Here is a 23,290-nt window from a genome sequence, read left to right on the forward strand (position 1 = left end):
ATTACACATCACTGCCTGGAAGCCTCATAGTGAAGTAACAGTGGAAGATGAAAAGAGGAATGGTAGAAGGAACTCGCACAAAGCAATATCTGAGCAAATACCTACTCTGTGCATCATAATTAGACAAGTAACAGAGGAAGAACATGAGAAACAAGAGGAACAAGATAAGAACATGATGACTGAGGGAGGAATAAGATTAGAAGGAAGAGGAAGAATATGATAAGACCAAGAGGAACAAAAATAAGAGATAGAACATGACGAGAGAAAGAAGAGCAAAAATAGAAGGAACTAAGAACTGACACAGCAATTCACAAGCCAGCAGCTGCTTTGCGTATCTTCTCAATCACACAAGTAAGATGAAGCTCATTTCACTAACGTTCATTGCTGATTTGTCCATTTGTTATTTGAGTGTATAAAAGTGAAAACTGCAGCAGGAAAGACTATTGATTGTCAAGTTATTGGTAGCCATTGTATCAAGAAAATGTAAGTGAATCAAATAAGTGAAAGATGATTAACTTGTAGCAAATGTACATCAGTGTGAAGGTTGAGAGAATGGTGAAGTTACAGGTTTCTTTGTACCAGTAACTGAATCAAATATCCATTGTGAAGGTCATCTATTCCTATTTGAGGTGTCAGGGCGTGTAGGTAGGAGAGGAGGCTGATGGTGCTACAGGTTATGTCAGTTCAAGTTATGATGATAGATTTACAGCAAGAAGCCTGTATCTCTGCTGGTCAGGCTTCCTTCACCTGACTGGCTGTTGATGTTCAAGATGAGATTTGCTAGATATTGAGAGCTTAGATCTTAAATGTCAACCTTTGGCAAGAGTAAGTCCACTATACATTTAAATCCTGTCTCATTAATCTACTTCCTTGCATCATATAGTCAATGAGGTGAGGTGGAACCATCTCACTATATTGTGGATTGGTAAATTGAGATCCATCAATTAAATTACATTACAAAGGTTATTCATGGAGCTCTTGTCTTACTCCTTTCCTTGCATTAACAATTCAGGAGGCAGAATCTAACCAGCAAAGATTTAGCGGCTTCTCAATGTAAATATATCTTCATAATTTGAACAGACAGTGCAGTATTAGGTAATGTGTCCAGATGAACCTCCCTCTCACAGCACAAGGCAAGGTAAAAACTAAGACAAGCTGTGGTAACAAATATATATTGAGGTTCCAAGTCACAGAGAACCATAAATACATACATCACTTATAGGATTTCTGTACAGTTATCTACAGTACATGGGGACACACACACACACACACATACTGTTTTGTCATTACTATTTTGCTGGTGCATTTAAAGAATGTGTGCATGTGTGTGTGTGTGTCCGTACGTGAGTCCATACCAATTCGTACCAACATAATATCTTTCTCCCTTTCAGATACATGACACCAGCACTTTAAATCAGTCTGCTTTATTTAGTTAGTCAAACAGCGATACATAAATACTGACTACAACATCGCTACTACTATTAAATACATTACAACCAATTCTGGAACAGTAAAATCACTATACATGACTAATATTAAACTTGAGTGAGTCAAATATGCTGTCAAGTTTAGAGATAATTCCTGCAGTGTTCTCTCCTTACAAAGTAGAGTGTGTACCATATACTCCAACACTCCTCAGCACAAAGCCACAACACTCTCTCCCAGAACACACTAAGGTCAGGAGGGCAGAGTGGCAAAAGAAACACTCAATTAATTCTACCTTCACCAGATTTTTGTCTAATTCTTCCCTTACTTGCCAGATTCCTGATTTTCTTCCACGGCACGCAGGGAAATCACTGGCAAGACGAGACTGAGTGTGTGCGATGGACAGACAGACATGCATTGGTGCCACCCTCCTAGTAAGACCTGATGGCAGGCGGCACGGTGGTACACTCTGCGTCATCCAGGGTGTGGTCAATGACAGGCCGGTACCACAGCTTCACCTGGACCACAGAATACACAGGTTAATACCAATGCTGCTGTTGCTTTCTTGATAGATACAAAAATGAAAGCATAATAATAATAATGAAAGCATAATAATAATGTGTGATTAATCTTACCAGATGTTCTTCTCATGACTAGTTACAACTTCTCAGAAACTACATTCCTAAACAGCTCTTATTGTTGCCAAAATAGAACCATAGCAGCTAAAGGGTTTTATATATTTTGAGTAAATATAATAATATATAGACCATATTTATCATTGATGAAAGAAACAATTGCTCTCTAAAAATTGATGGATTAAATATACATACAACTAAATACTGTTTTCTCTAACTGGTGAGACTAAATTATACAAGTAAACATACAACAAGCCTCAAAATTCATGTAAGTCCTTGAGGTGAAAAGAGAGACGACTTACCTAACAACACTACTGATCAGTCAACTGCTTTCATTGACCAATTAAATAACAAAAACAACCAATACTTTCAGTGACTTGTGTGACAACTAACTGGACACAACTCCTCTCCTCAGGTACTTACATCTCCACTCTTGAGGTCGACAGCGGACAGTGTGTGCTTGCGCCAGTGTTCCTCCATGGGCTTGGGTTCCTCCTGGTTCTCTAGAGGCTTGGAGTAGTCATACTCATCATCCCGGTCCTGAAACCAATCATTATGAACAAGACTTGCATTGAGGCGATAATGAAAGCTGTAGAGAATTGACACAGAGGTGGTCATTGTGAGGAGAAGGGATACGGCGACTTGAATGTGGTTTATAAAAATACTGTGGATCTGTGGTTTATATATATATATATATATATATATATATATATATATATATATATATATATATATATATATATATATATATATATATATATATATACATATATATATATATATATATATATATATACACACACTGTCTGGGACACAATGTGGGGTCTGTAGGAGAGAGAGAGAGAGAGAGAGAGAGAGAGAGAGAGAGAGAGAGAGAGAGAGAGAGAGAGAGAGAGAGAGAGAGAGAGACTGACTCTGACTAGGTACATATTTATTTTTCAATGCTCACAGATGATAGATCAATATTTTCCTAGACTATTAAAATGAATAGCAAAGTTTGTTTTCCTTACCAAAACTTTTATATGTAAGATATCTGATTGTGTTCATATAATCCACTACCTTACAAACACATCAACATGACTAGACCACTAACACTGAAACACCACCACTCCTACCACCACATTTAAACACCACTAACCTACTTGTGCCACCCCCATCTATTCCACCAATATAAACACTAACTACCACCACTACTACTACTACTTCATCCAACAAAACCCCTCTCCTAATTCTATTACTAATCCCTCTTCTACAGCTACTCATACTGTCCCTTTCCTTCACCAGTGTACTCACTCACCAACCCATCACTCCACCAGCTATCACCTTGAAGTACCCCACACTACTTACTCCATTCAGTGCACCCACTCCTCTAAACTCTTCAGCCACTCCACAACCTTATCTGTTCTTGTCTAACAGGCCTCTCATGAACTACTACTATTCTAATAACAAACACAGACACACACTCCCTGCCCCCCCCCCCCTCTATCCTATTCCACTGCACATTCTGCCCTCACCTTGAAGTCTTCCCTGGCATGTGCACCTCTTGACTCCTTCCTTGCCTCTGCTGACACAATGGTCTGGAGGGCGTTGTTCATCAGGTTCTGCAGCTCCAAGGTCTCCACCAGGTCTGTGTTCCATACCATGCCGCGATCCACCAGCTGTGAAGGGCAGCGTGAGGGATGTCAGCTTAGATGTTGTGTTGAAGTGGGTCTGTTTGTCTATCTGTGTTTTCTGTTGTTTGTCCTCTCTGTCTTTGTGTCTTTTTCTATTTACCTTTCCATCTTGTCTGTCTACCTCTTTTTGTGTTTTTCAATTGTTTGTCTTCCATTTTTTAGTCTTTCTGTTTACCCTTTCCATCTAGTTTGTCTATCTTTTTTCTTTTTTGTGTATTCAATTGTTTGTCCTATGTCTTTTCCTATCCTCTCTGTCTTTCTCTTTTCCTTTCTGTCTTTGTCTTTTCCTATTTATCTTTTCCATCTCGTCCATCTATCTCTTTTTATTTGTTTACTCTCTCTACCTGTTTGTCTTTACTAAGTCTTAATCTATTCAATATTTACATCTTGTTTGTGTTGATCTGTCTTTAGTCTATCTTATTCTACTTATCCTCCGTTTTGCATGTTTCTGTTTGTCTTAACTGTGTCTACTTACATTATACTTGTTCTACCTCTGTCTGCTTTTATTTTATTCTTGTCCTCTATCTATGTCTATGTGCCTGTTTTCATCGTTTCCTCGTCCTCTATGTCTGTTTATCTTTTTTCATTAAGTATGTCTGTTTGTCCCCCTCTCTATCTGCCTATCTGCCCATTTTTATTGTATATTTATCTATCAACCTGTCTGTCCCTTTGGCTTGTATCAATCTTTTAACTTTAGTCTCCAGGTCTATATAAAACAAATCTAGCTTTATCTGCCTTATGTCTCTCTCCTTTCTGTTCAGCCACTCATCTCATCTCAGTGTATACCATTTCCTTTCTCTCCCTACCTTAATATCATCCATCTTGCCCCAGAGTGAAGCCATCTTGTCACAGCCCTCCTTAAGCACGTCGCCAGTCCTGAACACTGCAGCGTGGTTCTGCATTGTTTTCTGCATGTTGAGGCGGATCTCAGCAGTAGAAACATTACCGCTGGCAAACCTTAGCTTGTCGATGTTGGCCACGGATGCCTCGCCTGCATCCTGTTAAGAGAGAGAGAGAGAGGATGTGTAGTGTGTGGTGGTTAAGGGAGACCGAGTAAGTGTAGAAGCTGAGGCTATGAGTATATTTTTGTCCTATCCCACCAATTTAATCACTCATTCACTTACAGAAACACAAAAACATACATAAATCTAAGAAGAAAACAAAAGACTAAAGAGTTTCCTCCCCACCCATAAAAAGTAGGTAGTCAAGACAATGCACAAAACTCTCACTCACTCATTCACACCACTTTCTTAGCTCTTTGGCCCAGTGGGAAAAGAAAAGTAGTACTCCTGACTCACTGTACAAGGAAGAGAAAGTAGTACTCCTGACTCACTGTATAAAAAAGGACCACACAACTTAAGAGAGTTTGGTCAGAAACAAGACTCCTTCACAGGAAGTCCCTACACTTAATACATTGAACAGTAATGAAACAAAACTAGTGGTTTGTGTCACACACCACAGAGTGAATTTTACTGATGGCCTGACAATTAAAAAAAGTGAGGGAAGAGAAAAAAAAAATTCCATCACACAAAGACTCACACTGGACAGCTCCCCAATAGTTTCTCCTGGCTTGTTCTCTTCAGCAATGGCGTGAGCACAGGCTCGACCAAACACCACCAGATCCAGCAGGGAGTTGGCACCCAGCCGGTTAGCACCATGGACTGAGGCACAGCCAGACTCTCCAGCAGCATACAGGCCCGGCACTACCTTGTCCTCCTTGCCGTCGTATGTGATGACCTGTGTGGGAAAGTGGGCAGAATGAGGTGAAGTGGTTTGGGATAGGCTAGGTTAGGGTGAGTTGGGTAAAAGTGAGGTTTGTAAAGTTTGTGGCAGGACTCATATTCCACTCCCTGACCCAGCCTCTGGCTGCCATGGCTGTCACCACATGGGAGTGAAGTCAGCCTCCCTTGTCTCCTGTGCCTACTTGCTGCTATAGTTTGGATGTTTGAGCTCCTTACAAAGTCATGAGTCCCTGTCTGTGACCTGAGTCATCACCCATGCCGTAGTCTCTCCCATGAGTCTTCAGTGCCTACCTGGTGTACTGGCCAAGCTTTGCCCGCCTCCCATTCTACTCCCCTGGGAGCTCACCCAGCCTCAGGCTACCACAGCCACCATCTTGTCTCCTGTGCCTGCCTGCTGGTGTGGTCTGGATGGATGGGCTCCCTGTCAGTGATCCAAGTCACCACAAGAGTCATCTCTCCTGGTCAGGGAAAGCCTTGTCTTGGTTGCAGGCATGTGGCTTCTGAAGCTTCATTTCACTATCATCTTTTGTACAGTATACTTTCATATAAATATACCACAGCAGCTGTTTACTAAGTGTTTCTTTACACCACCATATCCAGTACCATGAAGTAATTACATTAACACAGGTCAAGTGTTCATAATAAAAGTGGGTTGGGTTGGACTGGGTCAGGTCAGGCTGAGTTGGATTAAGTTAAATTAGATTAGGCCAGCTTGTGTCCCAGTAAAGTGACCTGCAAATCTAAGAACTGGATGGAGTGAGATTACTGAATTTGTGGTTAGGTCAAGTTAGGTTACCTGTACCAGTTTCCCTATCCTCACCTGTCCTTTTGTAGCTACGTTTGTTTGGTTATCTGTACTGGCTAGGTTAGGTTACTCATCCCTGCATCTCCCTAACCTGTGTTGTAGTGTAGTTAAGACAGGTTAAACTGCTCAAACTAGTGTTTCTTTAACCTCACCCCTTATAGTTAGCTCATGTTAGGTTATGTTAACAGGACCCTCTAGCCTACCTGTTTGTCTCTTGAAGCTGTTAGGGATGCTGCCCATGTTGTTGTGCAGTTAGGTTATGCTCCACACACTAGTGTTACTTAAATCCTAACCTTCAGGCTAAGTTACCAACAAACACCCTGTAGCCTACCTGGCCCTTGTAGTTGGTGGGGATGCCACCCATATTGTAGTGCACAGTGGGCAGGACAGGGATTGGCTCACGGGTCACATCCACTCCGGCAAAGATCATGGCCGTTTCTGAGATGCCAGGCAGCCTCTGGGCCAGCTGCTCTGGAGGCAGATGGTGCAGCTGTTGGGAGAAGAGGCAAGATAGTATTAGATCAATGTCAAGGCTGAAATACAGAGATTACGGGGAGCAAGAATGAGGTTATAAAAAATGTACCAGGTAAAAAGGACAAACAGGGTGGTGCTGAGATGAGATAATGTGAGGTTAGGTATGTTAGAGCAAGATAAGGTCAAGACACAGAGATAATGGGCAAGAGTATAAGTGTGGGATTAGCAAGAATATACAAGAGGAAAAGATCATAAAGAGGTCATGAACAACACTACAAGAGAGGGATGATCATGGAAAGTACAAGAGGAAAAAGATGAACTGGTATGAGAATGGTGCAAGGCCAGGTGGGGGAAGGTCAGACTGAGGGCACAAGAGAAAGTAGAGCAGAGGAGGACACAGCAGAGTGAGAAACACCAGATAAACAGCACAACAAGGAAGGTTGGAACCAGTCACTGGATGGTCTTCTAGGGCCCCAGTGGTGTGTGCCACCCGTGCTTTGCATGCCTTTACACTGATGGGGAGTAAAGCATGTGTCAGCAGGGCAGAGCACACTGTTGTCTTGCTATGCAAATGTAATAGTAGCCTTTCACAAAGTATATTCATATTATTATGCATTCATTACTGTGTACCTTCACATGTATATAACTTAATATTGCTATACATTTGTGTACTTCTTGCTATACATATCATTGTATACCTGTACTACCTAATGGTAGTAAAAATATACAATGTATTTTTATTATCATATAACTACATATCTTTAACACTATAAGGTACTTCTGTGCCACACTTCCCACTACTCCTGTGTCTTGTGTTGCATTATTCCTTTCCTGAGTCACCAGTGTGTCTAGCTAGCGGACAGCCATGTGCTCCCTTTGCTTGTACTTTGGATTTTTCTATCCTTTGAACAAATACATGAAGTGTTCTGTGATTGGTTGTTTGCTCTCACAATCACAACTTCTTGGAGACTTCAACTCTACCTAAGGGCACCCACCATCACAGTCTTGCACAAATCTAATGAAGCAATGTCATCACAGATAAGGACAGAGTGTGACAATGTACAAATCATACTGGACAAGGCAGGATCTGTGTGGCAGCTGTGTGGACTCTGAAGGTCTCCATGCCGTTACACTGAAGATGTGTAAATCTAGAGTTTGCAGGGCAGAGCACTCTACTGCCTTGGTGAGTTATCACTGTGCTCAGTGAGGCACTGCAAACAATACTGTACATCTGATTCTGGTGACACAGCCTGACACAGTGGACAAGGCAGGGGCTTTCTGTGTGTCAGTTGTGGGGACACACAGTGCATACACTCTTCACTCTGTCACACTCAGGACATGATGACCATGAGTTCACAGGACAGGGCTCATTGGAAAAGTGTGCATGGTGGATATCTATTCATGACCCATTCTATTCTGCCTACCTTTCTATTGCAAGAGTTAACCAGTACTTTCAATCACTCATTCCTTCCTCTGGTACACTCTGAAACTCCCTGCTTGCTTCTATATTTCCATCTTCCTATGACTTGAAGTCATTGAAGAGGGAGGTTTCAAGACATTTACACCCTTCTTTAAGCTAACTCTCTTGGACCTGCACAGAAACTGGCAACTAAGTGAGCCTTTTTGTTTAACTTTCTATTGCCCTTGGCCAGTTTTCTGCTTTTATATATAAGAAAAAAAGTAGTGATATGAAGAATTCAAGAGGGAATGAAGAAGATTGACAGAGAAGACTTAGTGATGAGGGATGTTAGTGATAAAGGGGACACAGCAATAAAACTGAAAAATACCACATAAAGAAGAGACCACAAGCTTTCTACACAACAGCTTAAAAAAAACTTGATAAAGAGATCAGCCCAAAACAATTATCAAATGTAAGGCAAAGTTAAATTCAAAGAAATACAGAAACTGGAGATATTTTACCTGCATTTTACAACTACTATATATAAACACACACACACACACACACACACACACACACACACACTAAACAGTCATGGTCTGGGCCAGCTGTGTATGTGAGCCTGGAAAAGTGAGGACATATGCAATTCATGCACCAATCTTGTACAGCCTGCTGATTAGTCTTTCACAGCACAACCAGTTCACACAACAGCAGAGAGCTTTCTCACAATACCACAGCACACAAGACTCCTAAACTACTACAGCACAGTCTCCTATAATTCAGGGGTTCTCAAAGTAGGGGTCCCGACCCCCAGGGGGGTTGGGAAATAATTTATGGGGGTCGCGAGAGAAGCCAGCCCATCCTTCCCATTAGTAATGTTAAGTTGTTCAGCCTTTAAAGATGGTGAGAGAGAGAGAGAGAGAGAGAGAGAGAGAGAGAGAGAGAGAGAGAGAGAGAGAGAGAGAGAGAGAGAGAGAGAGAGATACATAAGTACATACATGCATACATACACATACATACATAGAAAGGCAAGCAGATGCACGGAGACAACGAAATGCCTCATAGGGATTGACAGAAATTCCTTGTTGTTGGGGGAGTGGGTCGCCACAATGTCGGAGTAATTTGTAGGGGATCGCAGCCATAAAAGTTTGAGAACCACTGTCCTATATCACCATGATGCTCCACAGCCACAGCTACAGCCTGCCATGTCAGCAGCCCTTCTCTGCACAAGCAGCTCCCTCGCTTATTTTATCTGAACCTCATCACTATAATGTTAACCGTTACTTTCTAACATTCTTCCCTTTGTTCTTCCATGCTTCTCTCACTGCCCTTACATACAGAAAAGATTAAATAGTAAATATAATGACATAAGTAATGTCAAAGAGAAGGAGAAATGTATTCACACAGACAGACAGACAGACAGACAGACAGACACACACACACACACACACACACACACACACACACACACACACACACACACACACACTAACATTAACTGAAGGAAAAACTAGACAAATACAGATGCAAAAATACACAATAAGCACTATAACTCAAACTAAAAAAAACAAGGACAACAATCTCATATACACATACACACACCCACACACCTGCAGGAATACGTGGTCCTTCTCTGGCCCACAGCCACGGCCCTCCCTGATCTCAATGGTCATGGAGCGAGAGACAACATCCCTGGAGGCGAGATCCTTGGCAACGGGCGCATACCTCTCCATGAAACGCTCACCCTCGGAGTTCACAAGATATCCTCCCTCACCCCTGCACCCCTCCGTCATCAGGCAGCCTGCACCATAGATACCTGCAGAGGTGGGAAAATTGGGTGTTAGAGATGGGAAGATAGGGGAATGGAGTTAGAGATGGAAAAATGATGGGAAGATGGAGGTGTTAGCGATGGGAAGATGAGGGGAATGGAGTTAGAGATGGGAAGGTGGAGGAATGGAGGTTTTAGAGATGGGAAGATGGAGGAACGGAGGTTTTAGAGATGGGAAGATGGGCAGGTTAGAGATGGGAAGATGGAGAAATGGTGGTGTTTGAGATGGGAAGATGGGAAATTGGGTAAGAGATGGGAAGATGAGCAGGTTAGAGATGGGAAGATGGGGGAGTTGGGTTAGAAATGAGAAGATGAGGAGGGTTTAGATGGGAAGATGGGCAGGTTAGAGATGGGAAGATACAGGAGTTGGTGTTTAGAGATAGGAAGATAGGAGAATGGGGAAGGTCTAAGATGGGCAGGGTTTGGAGGGGAAACTTAAGGGTGTTAGAGATGGGAAGATAGGAGAATGGGTGTGCCAGTGATGAGAAGATGGAGGAAGGGGCAGTGATGGGTTCAATGGAGGATGGGATGATAGTGATGGAAGGCAATGGAAGGTAGACAGTGCTAAATAATACATAACAGATTTGAGACCAAGGAAATATGAGATCTTTTACACAAATATACACAGCTGACACTGATTGTGTGTGTGTGTGTGTGTGTGTGTGTGTGTGTGTGTGTGTGTGTGTGTGTGTGTGTGTGTGTGTGTTTGAGCCTGACACAGATGAACACTACACAAGACATCACCTACAGTCACAAAAAAACAAAAACCGAAACTAACACTATGAGAAAAAAATATATAAATAAATAAATAAAATAAATAAATAAATAACACTTGAAATAATACCAACACATTCTCACACACACACGGCCCTGTAGCTCAGTGGTTAGAGCGCTGGCTTCACAAGCCAGAGGACCGGGGTTCGATTCCCCGGCCGGGTGGAGATATTTGGGTGTGTCTCCTTTCACGTGTAGCCCCTGTTCACCTAGCAGTGAGTAGGTACGGGATGTAAATCGAGGAGTTGTGACCTTGTTGTCCCGGTGTGTGGTGTGTGCCTGGTCTCAGGCCTATCCGAAGATCAGAAACAATGAGCTCTGAGCTCGTTCCGTAGGGTAACGTCTGGCTGTCTTGTCAGAGACTGCAGCAGATCAAACAGTGAATTACACACACACACACACACACACACACACACACACACTCACCAGTAGGATGGAACTGCACAAACTCCATATCCTGGCAGGGCAGACCGGCGCGTGCTACCATGGCTGTCCCGTCCCCAGTGGAGGTGTGGGCTGAGGTGCAGGAGAAGTAGGCCCTCCCATACCCACCGGTGGCCAGTACTGTGTTCTTTGAGCGGAACCTGAGGGAGAGAGGGAGAGGAGGGTGGTGAGAGATGGGTGGCAGTGTGTGTCTGCTTGTACTATTATGTTGAAATATTTACAAGATGCCCCTTTCTCTGTCTCTCTCTCTCTCTTCTCTATCCTGTGTCCTGTGTTGAGTTCAAATATTCACAACACATCTACTCTTTCTCTTCCTATCCTCTCATTCTCTCCCTGACTGTCTTACCTGTAATCATTCTCTCTCTCTCTCTCTCTCTCTTAGCTTCTCTCCTTCCATCTCTCAGTGTTACATCCACATAATCATCCCAATAAAGATACAGAGGTTGGAGCCAGAGTACAGTGCAGGAGTGAAATTATCACAATGGTACAAGGCAAAGAGGACACAGGGTCAAGAAAAGATGATACAAGGTGTTAAGTTAGGTTAGTTATGTCAGGATATAGAGGTGATGGGCAACACTACAAGAGAGGGATGGTCAAAGAAAGTACAGGAGGAAAAGGATGAACTGGTGTTAGAATGGTGCAAGGCCAGATGAGGGGAAGTCAGGGCTGAGGGCACAAGAGAAAGTATAGCAGAGTGAGGAACACCAGTGAAGCACAAGGAAGGTTGGAACCAATCACTGGATGGTCCTGTAGGGTACCAGTGGTGTGTGCCACCCGTGCAGACACATGCACTTTGCACGCCATTACACTGAGGGTATAGAAAGTGTATGTCCACAGGGTAGACGACACTGCTGCCTTGCTGAGCAGTCACTGTGCTCAGTAAGGTGCTGCATACAACACATCTACTTCTGGTGACACAGCCAGACACATGCAAATCTAATGAAACTATACATGGTGTCTTGTCCGTTTTTATTGTATTCTCTCTCTCTCTGCCTGTTTGTCCATTTCTTTTCCTTCTCACACACTCCTTCCCTGCACAGTGTCCCTCTGCCACCTTACCTGTGGATGGAACCGTCCTCGAGGCACAGGGCCACCACACCACGGCACTCCCCATCCTCCATCAACAGATCCAGGGCGAAGTACTCGATGAAGTAATTGCAGTCGTACTTGAGGGACTGGCCATACAGGGTGTGCAGGAGGGAGTGGCCGGTGCGATCAGCCACACAGCAGCATCTGACGGAGAGAGGGAGGGTAGGATGAAGGGAAGGAAAAATGGTGTGTGTGTGTGTGTGTGTGTGTGTGTGTGTGTGTGTGTGTGTGTGTGTGTGTGTGTGTGTGTGTGTGTGTGTGTGTGTGTGTTTCACTGTTTGATCTGCTGCAGTCTCTGACGAGACAGCCAGACGTTACCCTACGGAATGAGCTCAGAGCTCATTATTTCCGATCTTCGGATAGGCCTGAGACCAGGCACACAACACACACCGGGACAACAAGGTCACAACTCCTCGATTTACATCCCGTACCTACTCACTGCTAGGTGAACAGGGGCTACACGTCAAAGGAGACACACCCAAATATCTCCACCCGGACGGGGAATCAAACTCCGGTCCTCTGTGTGTGTGTGTGTGTGTGTGTGTGTGTGTGTGTGTGTGTGTGTGTGTGTGTGTGTGTGTGTGTATTTACCTAATTGTAAAATTAGTGTGTGTGTGTGTGTGTGTGTGTGTGTGTGTGTGTGTGTGTGTGTGTGTGTGTGTGTGTGTGTGTGTGTGTGTGTGTGTGTGTATTTATTTACCTAGTTGTATATTACAGGGTTCAAGCAGGGCTCATAGTGATCTGTCTCCATATTTATTTTTGTCCAAATTTTCCAATAATTGATGCACATTTTCTACTGTTACAATCTCTTCACTCAATCAATTCCAGATGTCCACTGTCCTATATGGAAAACTAAACTTTTTAATGTTCCTCATACATTTGACTTTTCATGATCATGTCTGTATGTGTGTGTGTTTACCTAGTGCTCATAAAGTCCTGTCTCCATATCTATAATTTATTAAACTTTTTTTTGAATATGTGTACTGGTTGCTGTAATGACTTCCTCACTTAGGCCATTCCAAATATGGGTGGTTATGAACTTCCTCATCAAACTTTTGTCTGTGTATTGAAATGCTACCCCAATATTCATTAACATGTATGTTGAGTCAAATATTCCACTTATGTGGCTTTCTGTGGTCAAGGTGTCTTACTTTACTATCCTTCCATATCATTTTGTCCAGACACTTCAACACTTCTTTCAGCATTTCCTTGTGTTTTTCTAGCCTTTCACTGACACAAACTTTATAATATTATCTTCCTCTTTTCCCTCCCACTGATTCTAATTGTTATATCTACAACCTCTGCCATCATCATACTGCATGTTTTCCTTCCTATTCTTCCTTATATCACATTCTTTCCTCCTCACCCAGTTCCCTTCCCTTCCTTCTCCATTTAGTCTTCCTTTCTCCTTTTCCTTACCTTCAATGACTTAATGCTCCTTCCAATATCCATTACCTCCCCTCCTCTCCTCTCTCCTCTCTCTCTCTCTCTCACCTGTGTGCCTGGCCTCCCTTGCCAAAGTTGTAGCTCTGTCCTCCAAAGGCTCGCTGGTAGATCTTGCCATCAGGAGTGCGACTGAAGGGCATGCCTGGAACAATGGGTGGTCAGGTGGTGGTGGTGGTGGTAGTCCTAGCATATGTTATAAGTATATACAAACAACAGAGGGATAAAAAGAATGGTTCTGGTCATTTCTAGTTAGTACAATCTTTGGTGATGGGTATGGAATGAGGAAAAATATGTGTCTAAGGGGTTTGTAATTAAGGAATGTGTCTAGTAGTAGCGTAATGGTGGTCATATTAGTGGTAGAGACGGTGGTAATTGTGGGAATGTTTGATGTAGTGATGGTAGGAAGGATAGTCATAATAGTGGAGGGGATGGTGGTAGTGAGAGAGGCCAAGTGAAAGAGAACACACATTATCAACAAGATTTGGACTATGAACAGCATCCAGAGACTGCTCCAACCCTGACACCACAACACACCCACAGCAAGGCCACACAGCACACACTGGCTTACTCCCACCCCTTCATGGGACTGTCCACACCACTAGTAACATAAGGAGGAAAAAGTCACCCACCCACACACACACACACACTGTAGTTTTCTCCCTCTCACCAACCCACACGCATCACCTCTCTCTCGGACACCTACCATAGTTCTCCAGCTCAATGACAGCCTTAGGAGCCTCTCTTGTCATGTAGTGGATGGCGTCCTGGTCACCCAGCCAATCAGACCCCTTCACTGTGTCGTACATGTGCCACACCCAGTTGTCCGGCTGTGGGGCGGGGTCAAGTTATGTTAGGTTAGGCTAGGTTGTGACAAGTACAGCTGTCATCTTTCCATTCATTGCTAGACAAAGACAAGCGTTAGTGCAGGAAGCTATTAGGTCTAAGCATGATAGTCCCTCTATTAAATATGCCTGTTTCTATTAATCATCCCCATCCATATATTTGTCTAATCTTTTTAAAGCTCCCTATTGACTCAGCACTAGCAACCTGATTACTGAGTCTTGCATTCAACCACCAATCTGTATGAAAGCTCTATATAAAAACTCTAGCTATATGAATTCCTTTTCACCACTTTGTCATATTCTGAGAATTTTATTTACATCATCCTTGTTTCATCCCTCCAATTGTTTCTTGCATTATCTTTCCCTCCTTTTTCTAATAACACTTCCTATCCATCCTTTCAGTCTACCCACACACCACACAAGTACCACAAAGATAGACATATCCAGTCCACACACAGGTACCACAGACACATATCCACACATCTCTCACCCCACACAAATACCACATACACATACCTACATACCACTCATACTATACATATGTACCACAAGACATACCCACACACCACCACTCTATATACATGTACCATAAACACACACATACCCATACACCACCACTCACACTCTGCAAAGGTACCACAAAGATACATACCCACACACCACCACTCTCCATACATGTACCATAAACACACACCACTGCTCACACTCTACAAAGGTATCACAAAGATACATACCCACACCACTGATATTCTGCACATGTACCACAGACACACATATACACCCACCTCTCACTCCTACACTTCTCGCAACAACCTCAGACACCAGAACCCAGCACCTCTCACCTCCATGTTGCCCAGTGCTGCGTTGATGCCTCCCTGTGCTGCGACGGTGTGGGAGCGAGTGGGGAAAAGCTTGCTAATTACGGCTGTCCTGAAGCCCTCCTGCACCAGACCGAAGGCCGCCCGCAGCCCAGCGCCGCCTGCACCCACCACCACTGCGTCATAGGTGTGGTCCACTACTGGGTAATCGCGACTCAGCTGTGTGGGTGAAGGAGTGGGTGGGTAAGTGGATGGATGGTGAGGTGATGGAGACAGTACAGTAAACTCTCCATCTGTATGAGGTCAATACTACATGTTTTCACTTTAATCTTTCCACAGTGATACAAAATGATTATCTTTATAAGAACCTACAAGAAAGAAATTAAAATATGTAGAGTTTCTCATTTCTACCCAAGTACAGATATCTAAAAGTGATCAGTAATTAAGGTGTGGAAAATAAAATAGTCTTGAGGGAACTTAACACAAGGAAAAGGAGAGTTTGCTGTATGAACAAAAAAAATAATACATAGCAAAGTTGTTTCCCTAAAAAGAGGCAGCCAAGACAAGATGCATTACTTTCACACACACCACTCTCAGCTGCCACACTCCCCCCCACCCTGGCTCACAGCTGAGAGGAGACAACACCCACTCCTGCCCTCACTCTATGGTACCACTCAAAAATAATGAAGACAATGAAAAAAAATTTGGCTTTAGGAAAGGGAGGTCATGTGTAACAAATCTACTGAGCTTTTATTCAAGAGTGGTTGACAAAATACAAGAGAGAGGGATGGATGGACTGTGTATATTTGGATTTAAAGAAAGCTTTTGACAAGGTACCTCACATGAGACTGCTATGGAAATTAGAGATTTATGGAGGACTGAAAGGAAAGTGTTAAAGTGGATGGAAAACTACTTGAGATGGAGGGAGATGAGAACGGTAATAAGGGATGCAAAGTCGGACTGGTTGGTGGTGGAGAGTGGAGTCCCACAAGGCTCAGTGCTGGCACCAATACTTTTCCTTGTATATATTAATGACATGCCAGAGGGAGTAAACAGTTATATTAATTTGTTTGCGGATGATGCGAAGTTGTGTAGGTGTGTGAAGAGTGAAGAAGATTGTGAAATTTTACAGGCAGATCTGGATAAGATTTGGGAGTGGAGCAAGAGGTGGCAAATGGAATTTAATCTGAGCAAAAGTCATGTGATGGAGATGGGGAAGAGTGGAAGACGGCCAAGAGGGTCATATAAGATGGGTGAAGAAGTAGTGTTGAAAAAGGTGGAAAAGGAAAAGGATTTGGGAGTGATAATACAAGACCATGGGCAGTTTGAGGCTCATATTGATAAGATGTTTGGAGAAACGTATAATTTGATAAAAATATTGGATTAGCCTTCCATTATATGGATAAAGATATGATGAAGAAATTAATTAGTACGGTAATTAGACCAAGATTGGAATATGCTGGAGTGGTTTGGTCCCCTTATAAAAAGAAGCATATAAGGAAGTTGGAGAGATTGCAGAGAATGGCAACAAAAATGGTTCCGGAATTGGCAGAAATGACCTATGAGGAGAGATTAAAAGAAATGAATTTGCTTACCTTGGAACAAAGAAGAGAAAGAGGAGATTTAATACAGGTTTATAAACTGTTGAACGGACTGGATGAAGTGGATAATGAGCAAATGATGTTGAGATAGGAAAACTTAAATAGAACTACGAGATCGCATAGTAAAAAGATAGCCAAGGGAATATGCTTGAAGGATGTGAAGAAATATAGTTTCCCACAAAGATGTGTGGAGGTGTGGAATGGTTTGAGTGAGGAGGTGGTGTCAGCGAGGAGTGTGCATAGTTTTAAAGGAAAGTTGGATGTGTGTAGATATGGAGACAGGGCCACACGAGTATGATACCCAGGCCCTGTAAAATTACAACTAGGTGAACTAGGTGAATACACACACACACACAAACACACACACTAGAAACACAGTCAAAACAAGAAATACAATAATAAATCAAAACAACTGCCTTCCTGTTATGGATCTGTTAATCTCTACAGTGTCTGCTGTTCCTGAAATACAAACACACTCAAAACAGCTGCTTCCTGGCCTGCATTCATTAACGCTTTGCTCACAATACTGATTCTCCCATGAACAATACAGAAATCTTCCTAATCTGTCACTGGAACCATGAAAATACTCCTAAAAACTTCCATGAGTTCCCATCCTCTTTGTTCCTCTGCACCCTTTGGACATTTTTATAGGTTCATGTGTACTCATAAATAAAATAATAATAAAAAGATGGAATTGCAATACTACATGAGATTTATATGTGTAAACTGCATATAAAAAGTGATATCAACAATAAACTAAACTCAACTAACAAAACTTCTTGATCAATTAGAACCTACTGAAGGAATGTTTCTGCTAATGATAATGTAAAAAATTTGTTAATCTGTCACTACAAACACAAACACCCTTAGAAAACACATCACTTCAACTGAGGAACCTTTGGATAGTACAAGAAAAGCCTTAGTAGTGTGGGACTGGCATCTAAGTAGGCCTTTTTTGTTTAATCTTTTTTGTTGCACTTCACCAGTTTTCTTCCTTACATAAAAAATAAAAAAAATAAAAAAGACAGTGTGGACCTTTGCCTAATCTGTCTTTACAAACACACACACCCTTAAAAATTATCACTTCAACTAGAATCTTTGGAAAGCAGTGGAGGTGTATCTGTCACTGAATCTTTGGAGAGTAATAAAGGTGCACCTGTCACTACAAACACAAACACTAAAAATTCATCACTTCTCTAAAACCTTTGGAAAATAGTGGAGGAATACCATGTAAGTGTTTAGCAGTGTGGGATCTGTCACTGAATCTTTGGAGAGTAATAAAGGTACACCTGTCACTACAAACACAAACACTAAAAATTCATCACTTCAACTAAAACCTTTGGAAAGTAGTGGAGGAATACCATGGAAGTGTTTAGCAGTGTGGGTCTGAGTGACAGCTGGGCGTGTGGACCCTTGGCTTATCTGTCACTACACACACAAACACCTTTCAAATTGCATCACATCAACTAAAACCCTTGGAAAGTAGTAGACGTGCAGCATGGAAGTGTTTAGCAATGTAGGGTCTGAGTGACACCTGGGAGTATGAACCCTTGGCTTACCTGGTCAGTGGATGCCTTGGCACTGCTCCTTCTGCCGTCCATGGTGAAGTGCAGCCCCCGTGTGGTGGTCTGGGCTGCTGGACGACTCAGCGCAGCCACCTGTGTGTATTGGGCATGAGTTGTGGTGGTAGAAAAAAACAAAGAATGTAAACATATAAATAAATAAAAGTAAATAAATATATAAAAATAAATAAATAAATAAATAAATAAAATAATAATAATAACTAATAAATAAATGAAATAAAATAAAATAATAGGAAACATGCAATGGATAGCTAGTTAGATATGGTGGCAATGGTGGTGGTGGTATGAAAGGGTGCCAGACATTTCTCCACCTGGAGCGTTCACCCCTGTGGTTTCACTACCTAACGAGAATCCTGTTCACTGTCCAGTGAATTCGCCACGGAGTGGATTCGCTACCTGAACTTTTCCCTTCATATTGAATATATCATTACTGTCATGTAAGTGAGTAGTCTGCTCTTGTACACATTTGATCCTTATTGTTGGTTGAATGCACTGATGTTTTCATGGAATGGCAAGTATTTCGAAAGGTTTAGCCTGAGAGTTACCACTGTCAAGATGGTGCAGTACATGTGTATCCTTTGCAGGAAGACTGTCTTAAGTCACCAACATACTATACAGAGATATATGTGAAATATGACAACATGACCTTTGTAATATCAGTAAGTACACCTATGCAATAATTCTGGTGAGATTGTGGTGAAGTGAAATATATACCTATGTATTAAGTGTAGGAAAAAAAAGAATCCAGTCTTCTGTGGTGAACATGTTTAAGGAACTTCATGTGCAGGCAGTCAGAAAAAGGTGAGGGCAGTGCGAAGGAACTGCTTGAAGCAGCAACTGTCAAACAGCAAATAACTCTGGTGTCAGAAAACCTATTAAACAGGTGGCAGATGTCAATGTACACTTCAATTCACGACAATTTGTGGAAACAGCATGAGGGTGAAGAGATTCCTGAGGCAGCCTTCCTGAAGTCGCGTAGCTCCATACCACTGCCCCACACTAACACCAGCTTGTTTTTAAATGAATAAAGAATCTGTTATTTTATCTTTTTTATGCTAATATATGTACTTCATTTTTTGTGAAATCATATTTCAATAAGTGACTCCTGAGTAATGAATGAATTAACTTTTACACCTCGCTGTGACTATAAATACTTGTTTTTAAAAATGAGCAACACATAATAACACAACCCTACATTTGACTATAATAACTTGCTTGTAAAAAAGTACTAGTCTATAGGTATAAAATCATGAATAGCAAAACCACTCCTATCATGGGCCAAACCACCAGGAAGGGAACTGATTGAGGGGCAAAGACCTACAGGAGGCAAACTGGCAGGTGGCAAAACCTCAGCCAAATTTCTCTATTTATAAAAAAAAATATTGAGAATAGTTACAAAAATGGAGCACTGATCTAATACGTCTCATTATTTATGTATTTTGGGATCATATTTAGAAACACTACTCTCTCTCCACGATTGTTTTCTAAGACCACAAAGATGACTGGTTGGGTTCTAAAAAAGAGGATTTCATTTTAATAAAGCAGAAAGCACATTAATTTGCCGCTACAGCCATTGAAACTCCCTGAAATACTCATGTACCTGTAACTAGAACCTTTCAAAATAGTGGAAGTGCATCCTGAGAATACTTTAGAATAGGAACCTAACACTGTAATGGCTGCCCTGTCACATGCACACAGACAGACAGACAGACACACAGACACACACATATCTGCTGCACACCTGACCTTCAAAGTTACACAAGAGGTTATACAATGATGGATAACTGAAAAACTAAAGCAAAATATACCAAAATTTATACAGCTCTCCCTTATCGCTGAAAAATGGGGACTAGAATCTTAATGGACCTTTTTGTTTAATTGTTTTTGTTGCCCTTAGCCAGATTTTCCCTCTTACATAAAAAGAGAAAAATATGATGGTATGACCACAAATATATGAAAAGTTACACTATATAGTATTATACAAATGTGGCAAACATACAAACCTGCAAAGCATTTTAACAATCCAATGCATTAGTAACCAAATTTGACAAGTCTTATCCTTGCTGTCACTGAAATATGCTACATATGGAGCCACAACGCTCAAAATATCACTATAATGTACAAGTGTTACACAACTGACAAACTCACAACATATTGTACCACTGTAAATTTTTTTCTTATTTTTCTTTATTAAACAAAAAGGTCCACTTGGATGGGATAAATGTCTGGAAACCTTCCTCTTAACCCTTTCATTACTGGGACACATTTTTAGCTGGAGTTTTGGGTATGATTACTGAATTTTACTTACACTAGAAAGGGTCTATGGAGGTCAGAAGATAAATGGCCAGTGCCTTCACTGTTTTAATCCCCATGAAAGTTTCTGAAGCTGAATTAAATGACTAAATAGTAAGCAGAATAAATATGAAAACATGTCCTGGTACTGAAAGGATTTAAGAGTTCAGGTCAAAGGAAGATGAACATACAGAAGCAGGCAAGAATTCATGAGTGTACCAAAGAGAGGAATGATCGATTATAGCAAAACGCTCAATATGGCGCCACAACACTTGAAGAATTACCTATGTACGAATTATACAAACTCATGAACCACTGAGCCATCAATGAAACTACTACATTACCTAACCAACTGAGCCACAACACGATAATGCGTTTTTAACTAAGGACTAACGAACAGATGAACTAACAGACTGGAGACTTAGATGGGATAAGAAAGCAAACACTTACTAATGAATAAATGACGGAACGAACTAATTAAAGAAAAAGACGAAAACACACTAACAACAAAACTCCACAAGGAAGAAAATGCGTAAAACAAGAACGCAATTAGTAAACACACACGCCGTGCAACTAAATAATTTCAACTATTACTGCTACTGTTACCTCTCATTACATAACCACGACCTGACTATTACGACTATCTAAGAGAAAGAAAGTATGGTAGACACACAGACAGACAGACATAGAGAAAGAACAGAAGAACCTCCCTCCAACCGTTCATATCCCTCTGCTCTCACTCCCACTCTCTCTATACTCTCACCAAGGAGGACTGCAGGCCCTTAGCAGCCAGTTTGCCTGAAGCTTTGAGAGGCAAGGCCATGGTGGAGGCGAGGTGCAACACTAAGTCTCTACCAGGCAACCATGAAACACTGAACTCCGCCGGCCGTGTTTCCTTTATGCAACTCCCTCTTTAGCTTATCTCTCGTTCGGGACTAAATTGTTTTCCCTAATTTCTTCGTTAATAGACTATTTTAAGGTTATTTTATTATAAAAAAAATTAAAATATGTTTCAAATTTATGTTTATGGATATAGAATTTAGAGTTATTGAAAAGGAATATATGTAAACACTTTATTAAGATGAGCCTAAACGCAGATTACAAAACACATCCTGATCTGCGCAATGCATCATACTCTTACATAAAATCACGTTTATATATTCTGAAAGTGACTATTTAACTCACTCAGTGCATTTATATACATGAAAGAGCCTGTACTTCAATAATGAGTCTCACAGAATGATACTAAAAGAGATACGAGGTGATTTTCCTTGAAGTTAGTGTGTGTGTGTGGCGCATGATGGAAGTGTAGTACGGTACCAGTAGAACTCTTACATAACACTTTTAAGGACAATATTTGGAGGTTATTCAACAACCTGAGAGTGTTATGCATGATGTCTCGTGAAATCAAGAAGGATTATGCATCATTAGGGAGCAAAACACGAGCAAGATGCTTGCCAAACCGTTATTTCTGATTAAAGCAGATGAGAATATACTCTTATGAAATCTTATTAAGACCACGTATGTATAAGAAGAAAAACGTATTGAAATGGAAAATAAAGTCAACGAAACACGAGTAAAATAATGTATACAAGAAGACAAAGAAAGTAATGTTGAAAGAATAAGAATTGATTTTTTATCCTTACGTGTTAAGTAACCAAGAGATGTAAGAGGTTACGTTACGTATCTGCACCAGTTTAACATCAGAAACATTAATAACTCCAATAATTCTCACTTGAGTCTATCAAACACCAAAGAGTTATGAGACCATCACACAAATCACGAAAAGACACGAGAAAGACCCCAATGACTTTCACTGGAGTCTTTTAAATCCTTTAAAACCCTACTAACACAGAACTTGGTAAACATCAATTACCTCCACTATCTCTTCTAACATTCATCAAAATATCACTGGAGTCTTGTAAACCATGAAAACCCCAACAACTTCCACAACTGACTCATAAACGATCATTATAACCATGAAATTCGAAAGCCCAATCCTGCTGGAGCAATTCCCAAATTTTTTCTTCTTGTTATTTCCCCCTGCACCCAGTTCAACCATCCTGAATTCTTCCATAATGTGTACTAGCTCCTCTACTACCGTACGCCACTTTCTTCAGATTTCATGCTTTAAGCGTGAACCGAACATGGTAGCTAGCTCTATCTCAGAAGAAAACGGTAAGAAATAGGTGGAAAAAAAGGATATCGAATGTTTTCCTTTTTCTAACCCCTTGAGACAATACAAATCTATCTGCTCATTTCAAACATCAATCCTGTAGCCTTTTCTTCCTTAAATCATAAGACAAATTTTACCATTTATATCCTTGATCAGTCCTTTATTCCCTCCCCCCCACCATAATAAGCGCTGCTCTTCCCTACACTTCCTATATCTCAAGCTATTATCCGTGGCCATAAAGGAA

The 23,290-nt window shown here is 41.5% G+C and overlaps 1 protein-coding gene across 1 annotated transcript; it reads right to left on the reverse strand.

Annotated features, from left to right (window-relative positions):
- Positions 1-1,151: 1,151 nt before the first annotated feature.
- LOC123520538 (succinate dehydrogenase [ubiquinone] flavoprotein subunit, mitochondrial-like) lies at positions 1,152-21,787 on the reverse strand. Its single transcript, XM_045282888.1, has 14 exons — positions 21,634-21,787; positions 18,555-18,653; positions 15,419-15,613; positions 14,438-14,561; positions 13,783-13,876; positions 12,259-12,432; positions 11,182-11,339; positions 9,764-9,969; positions 6,612-6,770; positions 5,273-5,470; positions 4,540-4,731; positions 3,575-3,718; positions 2,484-2,600; positions 1,152-1,943 (listed from the first exon to the last, which is right to left on the reverse strand). The coding sequence occupies exons 1-14, from the start codon at positions 21,691-21,693 to the stop codon at positions 1,857-1,859; spliced, it is 2,007 nt and encodes a 668-aa protein (XP_045138823.1). The 5' UTR covers positions 21,694-21,787; the 3' UTR covers positions 1,152-1,856.
- Between the last annotated feature and the right edge of the window lie 1,503 nt (positions 21,788-23,290).

This window comes from Portunus trituberculatus, chromosome 7 (assembly GCF_017591435.1).
Source record: "Portunus trituberculatus isolate SZX2019 chromosome 7, ASM1759143v1, whole genome shotgun sequence".
NCBI classification, from domain to species: domain Eukaryota; kingdom Metazoa; phylum Arthropoda; class Malacostraca; order Decapoda; family Portunidae; genus Portunus; species Portunus trituberculatus.

Bases quoted from the DNA above. Each gene is read 5' to 3' on its own strand.
- LOC123520538 (XM_045282888.1), bottom strand. From the start codon at position 21,693: ATGGCCTTGCCTCTCAAAGCTTCAGGCAAACTGGCTGCTAAGGGCCTG. The intron at 13,877-14,437 runs GTAGGTGTCCGA...CCATTGTTCCAG, and splicing joins CATTGAGCTGGAGAACTATG to GCATGCCCTTCAGTCGCACT. The intron at 3,719-4,539 runs GTAGGGAGAGAA...TGCCCTTCACAG, and splicing joins GCAAGATGGATGATATTAAG to CTGGTGGATCGCGGCATGGT.